Source organism: Haliaeetus albicilla, chromosome 26 (genome assembly GCF_947461875.1).
Source record: "Haliaeetus albicilla chromosome 26, bHalAlb1.1, whole genome shotgun sequence".
In the NCBI taxonomy this organism is placed as follows: Eukaryota; Metazoa; Chordata; class Aves; order Accipitriformes; family Accipitridae; genus Haliaeetus; species Haliaeetus albicilla.
Genome location: NC_091508.1, coordinates 12,610,117 through 12,629,358, shown reverse-complemented (window position 1 = coordinate 12,629,358; position 19,242 = coordinate 12,610,117). Strand labels below are relative to the sequence as shown.

The 19,242-nt window shown below is 46.3% G+C and overlaps 1 protein-coding gene across 11 annotated transcripts in view; it reads right to left on the bottom strand.

Annotated features, from left to right (window-relative positions):
- The window catches only part of CACNA1B (calcium voltage-gated channel subunit alpha1 B), a 310,731-nt gene that overhangs the window by 188,583 nt on the left and 102,906 nt on the right, over positions 1-19,242 (bottom strand). For all 11 annotated transcript variants that reach the window (XM_069771710.1, XM_069771700.1, XM_069771699.1 and 8 more), the window contains 3 exons: positions 13,670-13,761; positions 11,397-11,549; positions 6,355-6,542 (listed from right to left, as the gene is read on the bottom strand). In XM_069771710.1, the coding sequence (XP_069627811.1) occupies positions 6,355-6,542; positions 11,397-11,549; positions 13,670-13,761 (433 nt within the window). The remainder of the gene's footprint in view (positions 1-6,354; positions 6,543-11,396; positions 11,550-13,669; positions 13,762-19,242) is intronic.

Below are 19,242 nucleotides of genomic sequence, written 5' to 3'. Positions count from 1 at the left end.
CAATCTTTATAGATAAATGCCCCCACAAAGGCAAATGTGAGCTCTCCAAACAACTGGATCAAACAGATTCTCTTCTGCCCCTACAAGCCCCAACATATCCACCATCCCACCAACAAAACCATCTCGGGATTGGGCTGGAAATGGAACAATGATTATATCCCAACCTTCTATTTCTGTGTCTTTATAGAAATCAAGAAATCAAAGACATAAAGGGGAATGAAAAATACCAAGTGAATCATAAGCTATTCTAAATTCAGTGAGGGTAAAGTTCTAGCTGGGATCCAATTTAGGGTAGACTTATATTTTATTTGAACTGTTCATTCCTACTTACAAGCATATTAGGTTAGGCCCAGTCCACAGTCTTGAAATACCCACTGGACACTAATATTTGTCAGTAGAAAATAGAAGAAACATGAAAATCTCTTGCCATTAAGATCAAAAGAGAGTGAGTGTACACTTTGACATTTCTCCTTTCCTGCAAGGAGTCCCTATTTTGCAAAGCAAATTCCACCATGTAGCTTTGAACTCCTGCAGAGGAAAGATAAAAGGTGAAAACCCAGCTCTTTGAAAGTCAACATCAAGACTTCTGCCAACTTCAGATGAATCAGGTTTGACCTGTGGTTTGCTGTAGGAGAACTGGGACCACAAACCACACTCCTCAGCTCCTTGGAAGCTCATCATGCACCTCCACTGCAAAGGCATGACTACACCTCACTGAGGGGTATAGACCAGCTAGCTCAAACAGTGCTGGCTGTGTAACCACCATAGCAAGGAGCTTAAAAACCTTGCTAATCCACCGAGTATACAACGGAAAGCATTGCACTCCAAGCTAACCACAGCTACAGTGCTAGGTCTACCCTAGCTACCTCATGAAGGCCACCAGTGTGTCTCTTCTCTGGTTACAGGCTTTGTAACGATGCTTCTACTTAGCATAGTAAAAGAATTGTTTTAATTGAGGAATTCATGGGCAGGCACAAGACTTTTCAGGCTTTTCTCACTTTGCAAAACAATTTGAGCTTCCCATGGCAATCAGGATCAAAGGCAGGAGAGTGTTTCACAATGAAAAATAAGGTTCTTGCATGGGAAAAAATGAGAATTACTGCTATAAGAAGAGGAAACAAGGAGTTATATTATTGCCTCTTTAAAAAGTTCTACACCTCCAAATAGCCTATATTAGCAAAATGCAATAGATGAATCACTGTCATTCACAAACACTAAGCATGTAAACAAGATGATCTAAAATACCATTGTTTAATTTGAAAACTAGATCTGGAGGAAGATCAGGACTCAGAAGGAGTCAGATCCCAGGGCACCACAGTTTCTCTTGCTGAGTATCTGCATTATTTCCTCCCACCTCTGTATTTGTCCCCAATACTCAGCCCCAGTTTTCTTTACCCAGACTCTGCACCTTAGTTTGACAAGAACTTGGAGGCCATCACTGGAAACACTCTCCTCACTCAGCAATGCTAACATTCTCTAGCTCCAGCAGCACTGGTTATTGTCAGACAGCGATGCTTAAAGCATAACAAGTGCAGCATGGTAATACTTAACATATTAAAATACTTTATGAGAACTAATTAATAAATTTACAAATTGCTCCCAAGAGATAATCTGATCACCAGTTACCACTTTACCTCAGTAATGGCTCCCTCAAGTACAAGCAAAGTGGACGCAGCAACCCTTGCTGTCTCACATCACCCTCAACCCCAGTGTGATGCTCCAGGTGAACACTACTTAGAGCAGAAAGTGCCTACCCTGAGCAAGAGAGCCCACAGCAGAGCCTGTGTCAGCATCACCAAACTAGGATGCAGAATGGTTGCATCAGCCCAGTGCAGGGGCTCGTCCACATTGCTGAGAGGCACAACTCCTGTCTCTGGACCTGCCTGGGACTAAACTAGTCCCAGTTGCAGAAAAAGAAGTCAGGTTTGCTACTCTAGGACATGTTGTACTTGAGCAGCATCGCTGCCCGCAGTGAGCTGGTGCTCTAGGTAGGTTTTTCCCCTAAGTTCACGATCCATAAGATGCTCTGCCTGTACTTCAGGGATCTCTGATCTGTCTGCACTGGATTAGACTGAAAAACTATTCACAACACTGGAAGGTGACACTGAGTCCTCCCACAGTGAGGAAAACAGTTTAGTCACTCTATTTTAATGCATTCCCAGATCACTTTGTGGCCTTGAATTAGCAGGAGGTAAGTGCACTCCATTGACTGGAGAAAATGTTCTTCCCTGTCCTCAGGACACAGCAACTTTCCTAAATCACCTGTTGCTCCTTGGACTTTTTGAGCAGAAACAGGCCACAGCTGACACATCTCCAGCTCACAGAAGTGCTTGTCTGGGGCAATTGCTCTGATGCTATTGTACTGCTGATTCAGGAAGGAGTTTTCCCCAGCTTATTCTTAAAGCATTTCACCCAATTGATGATTCAGTCTTTTTGCTTCAAGCATAAATCACCTTCCAGATAAAGTCTTGCTAGAAAGATTTCATTGGCCCTAATTAAAATGAAACTCTGTGAAAGTATAAACAGTGGATCAGCAAGGAAATATTGGGCTGAGATTTGTGAACTTGCATTCTCCCTGCCCTCCTAATTGCTCAATTTATCACAGGAGAAGTGGTGAATCTTTCCAAGGTAGATTACTTACTGCAAAGCCTAGCCTTTGATGCTATTTTTCTCTAAATCTGTAGGAAGGCTGCATCTGGACCACATATAAAGTCATCTCAATCCTTTGGAAATGACTGAATAACCCTCCTTTCTTTGGAAAGACCTGAGCCAAACCATCAAACTCAAGCCCAAGCTCCCTCTTTCCTGAACATCACTTTACACCAAACTCTTCAGCTTGCCTGATGCCACCACAGACCAACTTTTCAGTCTCAAAGCTGCTTTCAGGACAGAGCAAACTCTCCCCTTGGTTAAATTAATGCTGAACTGGTAAAGCATGTCTCACCCTGTGACTGACCCCAGCCATCACCACTGCAAACTAAAAAACCTAACTCTTCTGAACACCCCACAACAAATGCAGTAGCAGGAAAAGAGGAGCAATAAACAAAGCCTTATTGATGCAGGGCAATAAATCAATCACCATTTTCCAGAAGGAAATGAATGGCCCATTAAGGAAGTAGTCATAACCTCACCTTCTCCGTAATGGGTCTTGGTCCTAGACTGCCTGGCATCAAAGGGTTTTCAGCCCTAAGAATGGACCCCATGTGGGGCTGCCTGCTTTAACAGCAGGAAGGGAGAGTGTTTGCACAAGCAAGGCAACAAACCTACCCCAACCAAACCCAACATGTGGCAGTGGGCACACAAAGGGAAGAGTGAAGGAAGAGCATGAAGAACAGCAGCTTTCCCTGCTTTCTACTTAGTGGGAGAAAAAGCGCTAGCCATTTTTCTTACTAATGCATAATCACTGTTTACACAGACTGCATCTTGTCTCTTGTGGTCCCACAGCCTTTTGCAAATCTTAATTAAGCAAAACATTGAAAGTAGGTTCACAGCTCAGCTCTGATGCATCAGGGGAATGCTGGTTTCCTTAAGCAGGCCAGAGGCTGGGGCTGGCAGGGAAACTAGCTCCACCATTGCAAAATTTTCCTAGCCAAAAACATTCTCCCTAGCAGCAGAGAACCCAAATGATGAATCAAAGCTCCCTGAGCAAGTAATAACCTCCGACACTCACCCGCTGTCTGAGCCTAAATATGCTGGCTTACTTCCTGTCCTCCACAAACCAAGAAGGACCATGACACATGTTCGCTTACCCCACCGTTCAAGTTTTGGATGCAAGAGGCAACATCTTCCAGTTTCTTCCCATATCAACCCAATATGGGTCCAGTAGGGATTCAGCTGATTCAGGCAGCATTAATATGCAGTTGCTGAACTGCCTGGTGCTGGATGGACGGACTGGTTGCATTGCTGTTAACCTCTGCACAGTCTGACATCCACAAACACCCACCATGCCAGGTTTTCAGTCATTGCTGCAGTGTGGTTTGGGCTTTTGTTTTGTTTTTAAATCTGATGAACTTAAGAGTAGGCACAGAAGAAACCAAAATGAAAGTCAAGCGGCCAGAAAACAGCAGATGACTGAAGCTGTGAAAAAGTTAAGGGCTGCACAGAGTGGATCTTCTCCACCCACATCTTTTCTCAGCTACTAACCTGCAAAAGCACAGCCAGCTCCTCAGCAAGCAGAGCAGCGCAGGGAGGGGGTGACACAGCATGCAGGGCAGAGCCAAGGGAGAGGGGGCAGAGATGGCTGCTGGCACTAGTTACATGAAAGCCATCTGCCGAGTAGTCCCATGGCACGACACACACCACTCGCCCTCCACCCAACAAGCAGACCAACCAGAGACCCTCACATCTGTCAGAGACATGAACCCACCAAGCATTAAAACCTAAGCTGGGGTCTCAGACAAGGCTTGATACTATACAACAAATACTCAACTGCATCTCATCCAGGCATCTGTTTCCAATTAGATTAATGGGTATCTAGAATGATACTATAATAGTTTTCAAAGCAACACCCAAAATCAATACCCCAATAGTAAGCCTGGTTTTTGCATGTGGTACAAAAGGCAGTTTGGGAGAAGATGATCTAATATACCACATATTGATTAATCAATTCCAGCCAGGATACTAATGGGCTTTCTTATAACAGTTGGCACTACAAGTAAGGAGTGGGATTGCTGAATAAGAATGGGAGAAACTGGTTGTATGATGAAGTTTCAGGGTGAGGGGAGGGCATGCAGTGGGGAAATGGGCACTTCTAGATATCGCTCTAAGTGGGCAGAGACTGGGAAGAAATGGAGGAACTGAGCAATGAATGGAGAAGGTAATAAATCAGATATATTGGCTTCAAACACAGCAGAATTGTACCTTGCAATTTACTGTGGTTGATATTAATAATACTTTCCTGTTGCTACAGAAACCCTCACAGGAAGGTCTGCAAAAGAGCCCAGCATGGGTCTAGAGTCTATAATGAAGTAGACTGAACACTTTTTAGTCCTACCAGCCAGTGAAATAGTCTGGAGGCTTTATTAATGCCTACCTTAGTTATTTTTCCACATTAGCACTTCTGGCTAGGACAGCGTGGGGCAATTCAGATCATCTATGCACAGCTGTCAGATTGTCCTTCCTTCTACAGTCAACGGAAGAAAGCAGCCAGTGTAGCCATACATTGCTAATCATCACCACTCGCTCCCTCCTTTCTGCTCCTGTACTTGATAAAGTCCTTTACTACCATAGAAAATGAAAGTACAAAACAGCTGGACCACCCTCCAGACCCAAACCATAGCACTTTACACCCACTGTAGAAGAATGTGAAGACCTAAGCAAATCACAAAGCTGGGAAGAACAGGTCTGCAACAGATACACAGGTCCCTTTCAGTTCCCAAAGGGCAGCTGTCATACTTTGCAAGAAAATATGATCCAGATGCTTGAAACCAGCTGAAGGGCTCTATTCCCAGCCTGTTAGCAAGGGTTAGGTGCTTGCCTCTCAAGACATGACACCTCAAAAGGGTAGGTATAAATTACAGACACCAATGAGAACATTACAGTGCCTGAAAGGCAGTGGAGTCATTCAGTTGTTGCTCATTGGGTGAGGTTGCCCTACTCTTTGTAAAATTGGAAATAGTAAAACTGACCAAGAGGTTTTCACCTTGAGTTGCTGTGACAGTCATGGTCCTGGCTGGCAGGAGGCACAGCCAGCAAAAACCCTAGCGAGAAAATTCAGCCTGGTATATCTTCTCTACAGCCAACAGAGTCATGCCAGGTGTGAAGGTGACTCATAGGGCTTTGTAAAATTGGATTGGAGTTGCCAAAACTAGTACTGGATGTTGGTGCTAACATCCAGCTGATGCTGGTTTCATTGATGTAGGTTACAAGTTTGATCATGAAGGCTAGACCCAGTCAAGAGAAGAAACCCCTAGGTACAAAATATTAATGAGTCACTGGTTTTGCCACCCTATATTGTGCAATTTGGTAACTGATTTTCTATGGGATGTCGTGAGAACATGCTCCTACTCACCCCCACCCATCCTACAACAGAGCACACTGGCATCTTGGAGCAATACACACCAATTCTTACACATGGCTACACCACACTGACACAAGACAGCATGTTGCAGGTGAGAAATTCTGTAGCCTCAAATGACCACAGGCCATGATAGTGGTTCATATGCTCTTACAGGATCAGCAGAACAACCGTCGAGAAAATAGGAATAATCCTCCTAAAAAACAGGCTGGGATGCTAATCAATAGGGGGGGGAAAATGCACAAACTAAATTACTTTTTTTCCAGAACAACCTTTTCCAAACTAACACAATGCATAACAGCACCCCAGGAGTCCTACAGCCCTATCAGTGGACTCACATTGTAGAGGATGTCGGTCCATCCCTCCATGGTGATGCACTGGAAGACGGTGAGCACAGCAAAGAGGATATTGTCAAAGTTGGTGATGCCGTAGTTGGGCCCTTGCCAGTACTCCCTGCAGGTGGTCCCACTCTCACACTGCCTGGCAGGAGGCTCCTCTCCACAAGGAAAATCTCCCACCTCGTCACCTGCAGAGAAGAAGAGTGGGGAGAAAAGTTACCGACTGAAGCCAGTCAAGCAGTTGGTGCTGCTGCATCCTCTTTTCACCACTGCATGAATATAATTTACATTTCAGGCTTCCTTGTGCCACTGTGGGCATGTAAAAGACATTATGCCTATGTAGTCATTTATATACTGCTATGTTATAAGAGATGGCTTAGTTGCAGGGTGGAGCAAAGCCATCCCTGAAGTCCTCATAATTTATACTTTGCCCCAGCATTCAGCCATCTCATATATGAGAAACACCACAAAAAAAAAAACCCAGTGCGGTAAAAGCAAGGGCTTGGGAATGGTGTATACTTCAAACACTGAGCCAACAATACACCCTCATAGAGCATAGCTAAGCGCTAAATATTGGCAATATAACATTAAAGCAAAAGGGCAGGTTCTTCACCAGTGACTTAAGAAAGAACTGCTCATGGATAGCCCCAAAATTGTCCAGATACAGATGCTAAACCACAACTGCATGAGGAGCCCCGGTTTCATCACAGGGCAGTACCACCACATCAGCCTGCGAGGTAGACTAACAGCTCCAGCCCCTCCATAAGCTTCATATTTCTGCCCTAAAGGGCAATGCCATGGAGCGTAGGCACACATGGCAGGGAAAGCATCTAGCTGTCAGCTTGTCTGCAGCAGGCATGGAGTTTCTCTGCTGAGTTTCCTTTTGGACCCAGAGAAGGCAGAGGAGGATGAGTCTGTCATAGTTAAGGACCACAAGAGAGGGCCAGAACAGTGGCCAGCATCTTCCAGGGTCAGCTGTGAAGTCTGAAGTGTTGCAGCCCTCCAGAGACATTGCAAGCACCACCACAGAGCAGTTTGGAAAACTAAAGGGCTCAGTTTTCAAAGTAAATAAGTATACTAGGTAATACTCCTATTTACACAGAGACACAATTCAGGAAATATTAAAGGGTTTTAAAAGTGACACATTATGTTAATGGAGCAGCAAACTGCACAAAATCAAATTCACCAGGGGGAAAACAAGATCAGCACTAATAATTAGGAATAATCATTCCATAGAGCAGAGCCTGCAGGAGGAAAACAAGATTGTCACTGTAGGTCCGGAGCGGGGGGGGGGGGGGCTAATGAGGAGGTGGGGGTGGGTGTGACGCGCTTTCCTGCTGACTCAACACCTTAATGCAGGGCATCTCTCTCCAGTTCCCATATGGGTCACCACAGGCTTTCACAAGGGAAAAAAGTCAAGTCTGCAAAAAGAAAATACCAAATCTGGCTCTTGCAGACCATTTGTGAGCGTGCTTTAAAAGAGAATCCCTTTTTATCTCTGTTTGGCCTTTTGCTGCAGGGTAATGCTCTGAAAATGCAATGCACATCTACTACAAAGTGTCCTGGTTTCAGTTGGGATAGAGTTAACTGTCTTCCTAGTAGCTGGTAAGGTGCTATGTTTTGAGTTCAGTATGCAAAGAATGTTGATAACACCGATGTTTTCAGTTGTTGCTAAGTAGTGTTTAGTCTGAAGTAAAGGATTTTTCAGCTTCTCAAGCCCAGCCAGCGAGAAAGCTGGAAGGGCACGACAAGTTGGCACAGGACACAGCCAGGGCACCTGACCCAAACTGGCCAACAGGGTATTCCATACCATGGGATGTCACGTCTAGTATATAAACTGAGGGGAGTGGGGGCGGGGGATCACCGCTTGGGGACTAGCTGGGTGTCAATCGGTGGGTGGTGAGGAATTGCACTGCGCATCATTTGTACATTCCAATCCTTTTATTATTACTGTTGTCATTTTATTAGTGTTATCATTATCATTATTAGTTTCTTCTTTTCTGTTCTATTAAACCATTCTTATCTCAACCCAAGAGTCTTACTTCTTTTACCGGTTTTCTCCCCCATCCCACTGGGTGGGGGGGGAAGTGAGTGAGCGGCTGCGTGGTGCTTAGTTGCTGGCTGGGGTTAAACCACAACAAAAGGGTTGTGGTTTTTTCCTTTTTAAAAAAGGCACTAGAACTGGTCCCTACTCCCATGGCTGGGGAAGACAGAGAAAAGTGGTCTCAGGGAAAAATGGGAAACAAATGTGATGCCCTCCTCTGCTGGAGCAGCTTCAGGGCACTTGGGCTGGGTCAGCTGTGGAAGGTGGCTGCTTAAAATAATCCTGTGTCAGCAGAACAGGAGAGCATGGAGGATGCAGGGAGGGGAAAACAAGTCAGACATCCACTGGAACATGTGCTGCCATTAATTTTTACCCATTTTTCATTAAAACAGAGAAGTGTTTCCACTAGCTCAGAACAGTCAGTCAGGCTGAGTGGCAAAGGCCTTGAATAACCCTTTTGCCATATTTTTGTCCCCAGCAACCCTCTGTTGCAGTTTATTACCGACCTACCCAGGGCTACTGGATTAGCAGGGCTACAGCAACATTTGCTGTTGACACCTCTACTCGGTTCCCTCCACGATGTGCTGAAGTAACAGCTGGTACCTCTCACGTGGCTCCTGATTCCAGGAAAAATCCCAGGAGTTTGCTCACTTTGGGAATTTGGAACAGAAACAATCATGAGCAACTCCTCCTCCTCCAATCTGCTACCCTCTGACAGAGACATCTCTTTAATGAGGTTCACATTTCCACACTCAAGCCAGCTTTTGGAGCCCGTGGTATCAGGCCTGGGTTTGTTAATGCACCTCTTTGGAGATGATGAGCACTTAGGTTTTAAAAGGCTCGGCTGATGGCTTTGCGGGATGCTCTGCTGCTCCGCTCACAGGGGACCGCAGCGCCAGGAAACCTCACCACGCTCTGCCTTTCCAGAAACACCATCGCGCCATTTCCCACCGAGAAAGTGGAATCGATCCCCGTAATTCATCCGACAACCAGCTCGTTAGCCCTTGACAAAAGCAGGGGTCGGTGCCTGTAAACACAGGCGCCTTCCCACACCGCCCAGCCAGTGGATTCAGGGGGAGGTGAGCCCGGCCACGCCACGTCCTCCCACTGAGATGCCAGGTGCTGCAATGCAGAGATATGCAACACACACAACAGTTTTTCGGCTGCACTCCCAATTCCTAGCTGGGAGCCACCCAGCAAGCAAAAGTCACTTACACACGACATTACACGTGACAAAAATCTGTTCTTGGTCCCCAAGTCTGGCACAGAGATCTCTCAGTCATCACTGATGTCAGAGAGTTTTCTCAAGAGAACACAATGAGCTTTGGGGTTTATTTTTCCCTTTTACGTTAACTAGTTTCTGGGGAAAAAAGCCAGAACAAAACAAAACAAAACGCTCTTCTCTTTAGCCCACTGGCCAAAGTCAGCCCATTAGGAAGACAGCCTCAGAGCTCAGCCTGCAGCTGCTACCTGCAAACAAAGGATGCAAACATCACCCACCTTGTTTGCAACTTAACAGACCTGAAAATGCTCCTAGAAAATGCAAACCTGCTCATAACTGCTTTCTCCCTGCCATCTCACCAAGAATGCTTCTGCTTCCTACACACCTATATTGTCACCATTGTTATTATTCCTCTGTAATTGCTGCAATAGCCCCAGAGACCTTGCAGTGGGCTGAGACCTGTTTTACTTGGCATGAACACACACATCCCGCAAAAAGATTTTCCTCTCCAACAAATCCAGTCCAGCAAATCATTTCTTCCAGGAATCCTCATGCTTTGCTCACAGGTCACAACACCTGACTGTCCTTTGCAAGTTGTGTTATGTTTTTCTAACATTACATAGGAACATAAGCAAGAAAACAATTTTACCCTGCTTTTGCAAAGCTCTGTATAAACTGAATATATTAAACTATTTCCATGTTGTTGTTAGAAAGCACTGTGAAGGGTGCCCAGAGATTTGGCAAGGATGTTGTTTTATTACCATTTGAATGCATATAAATAAATCAATATTAAGACCTATTAGTGATAATCACTAAAAATACAAGACTCTGTTCTAAAGATAGTCAATTGTACCTTAAATTGCAATTTTTTGGAGACAAGAACAATATTTTCATCTGTGGATAGCCCAGATAACCAACACATTAGCACTGCTATAAAGGAATATTAAAAAATTACATGGAAAAAATTGGCTTTTTTTTTTTTTTTTTTAAATGGGAATGAGTTCTGAGCCATGGACAAGCAGCTGGCTCTGACATGGGACCTTTGCCAGTCCCAGCCAAAGGTCTCTGGCCATTACTCCCTTCCACCTCCATCTTCCAGAGTTTATCACTCATTCACACGCAGACACATCATTTACTCTGCAGTACCCAATTTCCCTTGCCCTTCTCTCTTTGAAGGATATTTTTATCCTTTCTCCATCAAAGGGCTCCTTGCCTTCCATCTATTGTCCTTTTTTATTTTTTTGGTTGCTCCCAGTCTTTCCAATCTTACTATTTCCTACTGAAGTTTTCTCATACCCATGCAACTTGCCCCAGAAACCTTGCAAGGATATTCAATGTTCAGCAGCTGTTCATAGCGCTAAACCCAATGAAAATGTAAACAGAGACCAACAAATAAAAAAAAAAAACCAACCCACCCTTCAACAAGCTGGAGCAACAGGAATTTGGTTCTGTATTTCTACTATGAAAAAATTCTCCCATAAGAGGAAGCCCTAAGCACCTTCATCTCCCTCTTGTGTAAACTGAAAGCAACCCGCTAGCATCAGGGATGCCACAGTGGTGTAACAGAGAGGGGAATCTGTCCCAGTGCATGTAGGGTGAGCACAAAAGTCTATTAACTCTTAGAGTAGGTGGGTAAAGAGGGAGAGAATGCAGCGAATGTGGAAGAGGAGAAAGGAAAAGCAACATAAGAGCAAGATAGAAAGCATCCTGATGAGATGAAGGGGACTAGAAGCATCGTGACAATATGCTGGGAGGGGAGCGAAGCTCAAAGCTCACCCGTCTCGTTAGAGAAGCAGGTTTTATGAAACTTCCCCATGTAAAACTCCAGCCCGATGATGGCAAACATCACGATGGCGAAGAAAAGGAGCAGCCCGATCTGAAGCAAGGGCACCATCGCCTTCATGATGGACTTGAGGACAACCTGCAAGCCTGTGGGGACAAGGAAAAACACATAATCAGTGAGGGAAGGAAAACAAGGGCTTGGGGGTTGGGGGCAAGGTAGGACAGAGGGGTTGTCTAAGGGATAGCTTAGGACTGGCAATATCAAGCAATGCTGCTTTTCCCAGGATGCTATGAAAAAGATGCTACAGCCATAATGCACCCAAGATGTGAGAGAGACAATCAGGAGAGTTATCTTTTTCTGACCCCTTTTCTTCAGATTACAAATTCAAAGGTTTCTTAAGCTTCAGAGACACAAAAAGGACTTTTCCTGAAGCCAGTGGAGTCCCAAGACTCAGCTTGGAGCTGGAGCAGGTCCTTAAGGCAGATCCTGCAGCAGTGTGGATGCAGCAGCAGAGCTGGGCACGGCTGTGGTACCCCCTGTCCCAGGGAGGGCAGGGAGTGCTGGGCTGTAGAGAGGCTGCCTCTCCCTCTGTGACACACAGAATAGCTGCAATGTTGCTGTGCCTATCACACCCTGCTTCTGGAGAAACAAATCCCTGTCTCCAGGGTTATCCATTCATAGCTTTTTCGCTGGCACTAAGACTCATTTTCAATTAAAACCAGGGGAGATAAGGCAAGAGAGGTTGGAGAGATGGAGGTGTCAGATAACGTCATACAGACGCACATAACAAAAAAACTTCAGTGATAAGCAGCAGCTGAAAGCCACCTTGGTGTCCTGTCCTAAGGTACAGAGCATGAAGGATCATCATGGTCTTGCCACCTCGTACAGCACTAATGGGGTCAATACGGGTGCATGCAGAAAAAAAAGCATGAAGATCTGTTGGATGGGAAAAATACTGAGAGTGTAGAAGAAAAACATATACCATCCTTCTGTATGAATGCACCTCAAGATTGTATGTACGTTTAATACAGGGAAAAAAAACCCACAGCACACAGCTTTCATAGCAACACTAAAAACAGGGGAACACATAATGTTCTGTTGGAAAATACTGTGCTGGTCCAGGACATATCACCAGGCAGGAGAGCACATCCTCCTGGAGGGAACGCGTAACACCAGGACAGGGATAGCCCTGAGGGGCCACCTTACTTCTCAGACATCCTTAGACTGTCACTACCACAACACCATATTGCCTTGCACAGGCAAGAAGTCCATGAAAAAAAAGCCAGCATCATCTCCGTATCAGAGATCCTGTTAATATGTGACACCTTTCCCAAGCCTAGCCAAGGACCTCTCTTTCGTGGGAATTCAGATTCAAGCCCTGCCCATGAAAGGATGCTGATTTCAGGAAATTTTGGTGCTGTTATTGCAAAGCATAACCCCTTGCTGGATTTCTACAGCACCAACATTTCAGTCCTGAAGCAGCCAGGGAGGTGGCAGAGCTGATGCCCCAACCCACTGCCCAGGAGGAGAGGGGGCTGCCTGCCTCCCAAGGGGTTAATGCAGAGAAGAGCAGAGCATCCCACAGAGCAGTGGTTCCCTTTCACTGGCTCTTGCTAGAGGGAAAAATCTCTCTGTTCCACATCCAGAAATGAAATCCACTCCTGAAAGCGATCCCCCGCTAGCGGGCAGAGCAGCTGGTGAACAGCAACAAATAAAAAGGCAGTAAGCAACAGTGTGGGGACTTTGATGGTTTCAGGGCATCAGCAAGGCATGATGCAGCTCCTCACTGGAGCATTCAGACCCTTTACGTTAGCATGTAAGATATATCAAGTTGCCCAATGAGTAAACAAGACCAAGTCTTATCTGCTCTTTCCCTTTGTTTTTTTTTCCCTTATTAAAGGGGTAAAATCCCCAGTGCAAGATGCTCAGCTGGTAAAAACTGTCAGAAGATCCAAGTTCAGGGCCGGGGGCCCGAAAGCTGCAAAATTTGGGTCTCAGGTCTTCACACCCCAGGGAGTTAATTCAAACCCAAAGGCAAAGGACCCCTAGGACAAATCCCTGCTGCTCACCTGCAAATTTGGGAACGCAGTGCTGAAATCGGCTGGCTGTACACAAAACGGGATGACAGAAAATCAGAACCTAGCAAGGGCAGGAGCCACAGACCGTGGAGAAGCAGGGGAAGAAAATATTGCTCAGAAAAGCATCTAACACCCCAAAAGCTCTAGAGCACCTTTGACTGTGAAGACAACGTTATCATGACACTCACTTGGGATTCCTGACACAAGCTTCAGGGGTCGTAACACTCGGACAGCCCGCAGGGTCCGCAGGTCAAAATCAGTCCCAGCAGTTGCTAGAATCCTAATTGTAAAAGGGGAGAGAGGGGAAAAATTGAGATTAAATGCAAATTCCTCTTTCTAAAGCATGGATAAATGTTGTGTAAAACCAGCAAATAATCAAGCTGCTCTAAACTTTATACTTGTGATCCCACTGCAAATTGTGTCCACTGAAAACCATCAATTCACACGCTCCTCCAGAGCTGCTGAGCCTTGCTCAGACTATAAGAAAATCTGTAATATCTGCCTGCTTATGAGGCCGTTTACTGAGAGCGAGCAGGCGTGGCTCTGGCCCTTAAAGAGCAGCACCCTGTGCTTATAGGAAAGCATACACCATTTTTCAGAAGGAGACAGTGAGGGGAAAATAAATCCCTCAGTTATGCTAGAAATTACCAGCCAGAGCTTCTACCTATAATAAATCCAGAATTCCCTCAAGTACTGACGTCTGCTATTTCCTAATATCTAAAGCAGTTTCTAGTTATACAGTTTACTCTGTGCGTGCAAAATTAATTTTTGTTCAGAGCATCTTATTTGAGGAGAATATCCAGAGAGCACAGTGCAAGTATTTCTTCTGATATGCTGCAGTAACTCTGGTAAGAAATACAGCCCTCAAACCAGAATGATTCTTAAAAATTTAAGTGCTCTGCACAGAAAATGAAATGGCTTCACTGGTTTAGGGCACAGCAAAGGAATAAGTATTGTCACAGTCTCCACAAGCCACAATGATGCAAACTCCTTAAGCAAAGACCCTGCAAGGCACACTACCCCACAGAGAGTATGGCAAAACTGTGTTCATTAATTACTGCAGCACTTCCTATGATGCCTCAACAAAAACATTCTTGATTTGAGACAGGGTTCCCCTAATACAAGCCAACACACAGTTAGTTCAGAGCAAAAACCCTCACCCCAGCTCCCCATTGACTGAACCATTTAAAGTGGTTATGAGCAATTGCCATTAGCTTTTGCTAGTTTCTCCTCAGCCTGTTCTACCAAGGCGGAAGTGGGTGAGCAACCAGCCCACCAGCGGGGTCTGCAAGCCCCTAACCACCTGGTACCAAATGTACGACATGCCACCACTTTGTTAATGACAACTGCTGAAAGCTCTGCCCATGGGGACCCAACCTTGCCCATAATCTGACACTTTGCCAACCCTTCCTCAAGAGCTACAGCAGCAAGAGGGACTTGCAAACCTTGCTGAAAAGTGGGATTCCAGAGCTGCCATAAGCCACAGGCAGAGCTGGAAGGAGGCTGCCAGACTTGGGCAGTGAATCCCAGGCAGCCCCCTGGGGATTAAGCACCCAGGCACAGCAAGTATCCCATGCCAGAGAATCGAGATGCTCTGAGAGGTGCAGAGCACCCACGGTGTGTACCCGCGATTTATCTCCACCTGCCCAGGAGCCTTTTTCCTTGGTTCCTGATAATAGGCTGCTGAGCATTCAGCAAAGTGGCCAGCTACCGTAAAAAAAAACATAAGAAAAAGTGGAGTTTTTCAAAACAAGACATAGTTTTACTATGTAATATGTATTATGCAGGATGTCTGGCAAACTCAGCAGTGGAGGATGTAGCGTTGTAGGGAGCACTCAAAGCACAACTACACTTAGATAAAAACCCTGTCCTTGACTTACTGACTGACTTAGCACTGCTGCCAAGCATGGGCCAGGGAAGAGCAGGATCAGCATTGCTGTGCGGAAAGGGCCAGACTCCATCAGCAGGAGGTGCTGGAGTTCAGGAAAAAAGCATGCTGAGACGTTGGATGGCAAGAGAGGCAGCAGCAAGCCAGGACCTGAGGAGCGGAGTTATCTATTCTATAGAACACCTGTTCCTACATTTTCTTCACCAGAAAATTCACATTACATCAGCTCTATCGATGCAGTTTGAGCATAAGCAACAGGAGACAATTTAAACTAAGAACCATCACATGCAGAGACTTCTAATTTAATCTTCTGCACCCATGCCAATGATTTAATTCCTTTTCTCCCTTCCCTCCATCCTCACAACTTAATTGCTCGCTTATAAACCTCTGCAGTCTGGGAATAGCACACACTTCAAGTCAAAAGATAATCTTTAACATCCACCTTGGATGTTGCTACTAACAGCACAATTAGTCTCCAGTGAGCTAAGATGGATTTGTGCTGTCATCAGGCACAGCCCTGGTTCCTGGTACAAGCTGAGAGAAGGGGTGCTTGATATGCTCATCATTTTGTTTCTAAACTCAAAGAGAAAACTGGAGTGAATGGGGGACACCATCAATTAGTCCTATGGTGCCAGTAAATGTTCCAGTGGCTGGAGGTCTTCATGCCAGTCTTGTCTTCCTAATAGGCTTGATGCTAAAAACAGCCTGCTCAAACTATGCCAACACCCTCCCCCCACCACCCCCAGCCAAAACCCCTAATCATTCACTAATTTGCACATCATTAGCACTGTGATCCCCTAGCTAACCTACACAGCGCACCCAACAGCCCACCATCTCCCATGGCTGGAGAGTTGGTCCATGGATCATATCAAACCACAGCTGAATCATGCAAACTATCCATGCCTGTAGAGCTGAGCTGTCACTGCTACATCTGCCAATGAATGAGCCACTCTTGAAAAGCAATACAACCCTGGCCAGATTTTGCCTAGAGAGAAAAAAAAAATACATCTGCATCCTAAACAAAGCCACTTTTGGTGGAAGAAACAGAAGAGCGAGAGGATGAGGCCATAGCTCTAGGTCTAAAAAAATCCACATTTGTGCCCTGCAGGTAAATGAGGCAGGTGGTAAGAAAACCCAGGTGGTCATCCAACATGTTTCCTGCGCTAGTCAAAGCGGGGAGGGCTGGATGCTGCACCCTCCTCACACCGTGTGCTCACAGCCATGGCTCGGCAGCCCCAGGCAGGCTGTCCAAAGACTGGAACTAGGGCAAAGAGGGCCCTGGGCCTTTCAGAAGGGTTATGTGCTCAGGGTCCATCCCAGGAGCCCTGGCACATGGGGTCTGCCCTGGTTTCAGCCCAGCCGGTAACAAAGCACCACCCAGCCGCTCGCTCACTTCCCCCCTCCTGGCCCTGGTGGGATGAGGAGAAAATATGCTCATGGGTCGAGACAAGGACTGGGAGGGATCACTCCCCACTTATGGTCACGGGCAAAAGACAGGCTCAACTTGGGGAAGAAACAAAATCAATTTAATTGACTACAAATCAAAACAAGGCTAATGGGAAGTAAACCCAGCCTTAGAACACCTTCCCCCCCACCCTCCCTCCTTCCCGCCTCAGCCCCGCTCCCGGTTCTCTCTCCCTGGGGAACAGGGGACGGGGGCTGGGGTGGGTTCCTCACCCCTTGTCTCTGCCGCTCCTTCCTCCTCGGGGGGAGGAGGACTCCGCACTCGGCCCCTGCTCCGCTCCGGCGTGGGCTCCTCTCTCCCCCGGCCGCAGGTGGGCGTCTGCTCCCCCGCTCCCCCCGAGGGCTGGGGGCAGACAGCCTGCCGCCTCACCGCGGGCCTCCGGCACTCCTCCTCGCCTCCTGCCTCCCTGACCTCGGTATTCCTCTCACATTCCAATCCCCTACTCACTGCAGGTTCCCCTTCCTAAATCTGTTCTCCCAGAGGCGCTACTGCCGTCGCTGATGGGCTCGGCCTGGGCCAGAGGCGGGTCCTGCTTGGAGCCGGTGGAGCTTCTAGCAGTTTCTCACAGGAGCCACCCCTGTGGCCCCCTCCCCCGCTACCAAAAAAACCCGCCACACAAACCCGTAACAGGGTCTTACCGCTCCAAAGGACCCACTGGCAGAAACCTGGTGCCCAGTAATTGGGAGGGAAGAGCTGAGCGGCAGCTTTCAGCAGCTGGAGCTCAGCAAAGCAGCTCGGCAAGGGGACGTTGTGCCAGGGTGGAGATGGTGCCTTTTCTCCCTACAAAACCAAAGCTAATTTACAGCTGCTCAGCAGTCCGTTCCCCTGAACTGTTCACAGACATGCGTGGAAAAATGCCCCAGTGAGGCAAAGGCCTTCATTAACTTTGTGGCATTTGCTAAGTGCCATGTTTCTGGTTTACTTTTTCCCCCACTCCAGTTGAAAGCTCACAGAAACCACTGTGACTTAGGCCAGAACAAGGTGGAAATTATCATTAGAAATAAGAGAAACAGAGAGATCAAAGATGCCGGCTGACAAGTGCGTCCTGACAATTCTGCCAAAGCCTCCCTGGCTGCACAGCGAACAACTGAGAACAAAGCAGAGGTGACGGGCGAGCCAGTGCCGCAAGAGAAAATCAGCTGTGAAAGGTAAAAAAAAAAAATAGTAAAAGATTTTAGGAGATACCTCACAAAGAAGAATAAATTACTTGCTCTGCAGCTCTTTTTGTATCTTAACAGGTTGTACAGAAACACTGAGATTTGATAGGCTTAGGATATTGCCTCTGATAGCACTTCAGGTGCTTAAGTGCAACAAAATCTCATTAAATAAGTTCCTCTGTGTAATTTGCCTTTTTTACAAGCAGGATGGCCGACCATCAAACCTTTCTTGCTCATATGCTGCTGTGGCGGATCTGGGCACACGTCCTGCCAGCCCAGCAGTGCTCAGGAGCACTGCGCTCGCTCCTCGCTTTCATGATAACTTGTTTAAATGCTGCTTTCTGTATCACCACCTCCACTAATGAGCTTTGACTGACATCTGTTGCCAGAGACAGAGGCCAAATTTGTGATAAATACTTGATAACTTTTGTTCTAGCAAAGCCTGGAATAAATTATAAAAGCAGCTTATTCCTTTGGGTATAAAAGAAAGCAAAGAATGAAGGGAAAGTTCCTTTCCTGAACATTATGCTAACATAAATAATTGGCAATCCATTTCTTAAAGTACCTCAGAGCTCAGGATTTCTGCGTACTGGTTCAGCAAGACACTTGTCGTATAATACTGCACTTTTCAGAGCTACCCAATAATAAATCTCCTTACTGAAGCCCTAACTAAAGAAAATGCCTCGAAACTCCTTCAAGCTTAGCCCCAGATCTCTACATCCGGAGGAACGCAGCGGCAAAAAGCTAACCCTGCTCCTCAAGATCATGCCTACCTTGTCCTCCTCGTGCCTTAATGGCCTTTTAGTGGATTTATTTCAGTTTTTCCAGGTGATCTCTGGGGGAGCAGGTGACAGAGGTGCTTTGCCTCTCCCACAAGACAGGAAAAGGAGGAAGAACAGAAACACAGGAGATGTGCCGAGTGAGAGCCAAGAATAGATGGTCAAAAATACAAGGTTTTCAATACATGTTTCTGCTTATAGGAGCTACAACACCTTGGGTCCAGCCTCAGCAAAAAGCAGCCAGTGAGGCCATGCTCAACACACGCATATCTGCAGGTGACGGAGTGTGTTTTCTGCCCGGTCTCCTAGCATCACTCTCTATAAATCACAAGGGAGGCTGCGTGAGAGAACAGGAGATACTGGAACTGGCTGCAAGTCCAGCAGCTTCAGCGTGTCTGCTTGTGAGCAGATAACATACAGCTACAGCAAAAAGCAGCAAGATTAATAACTGAGAATGATTAACACTTCCAAG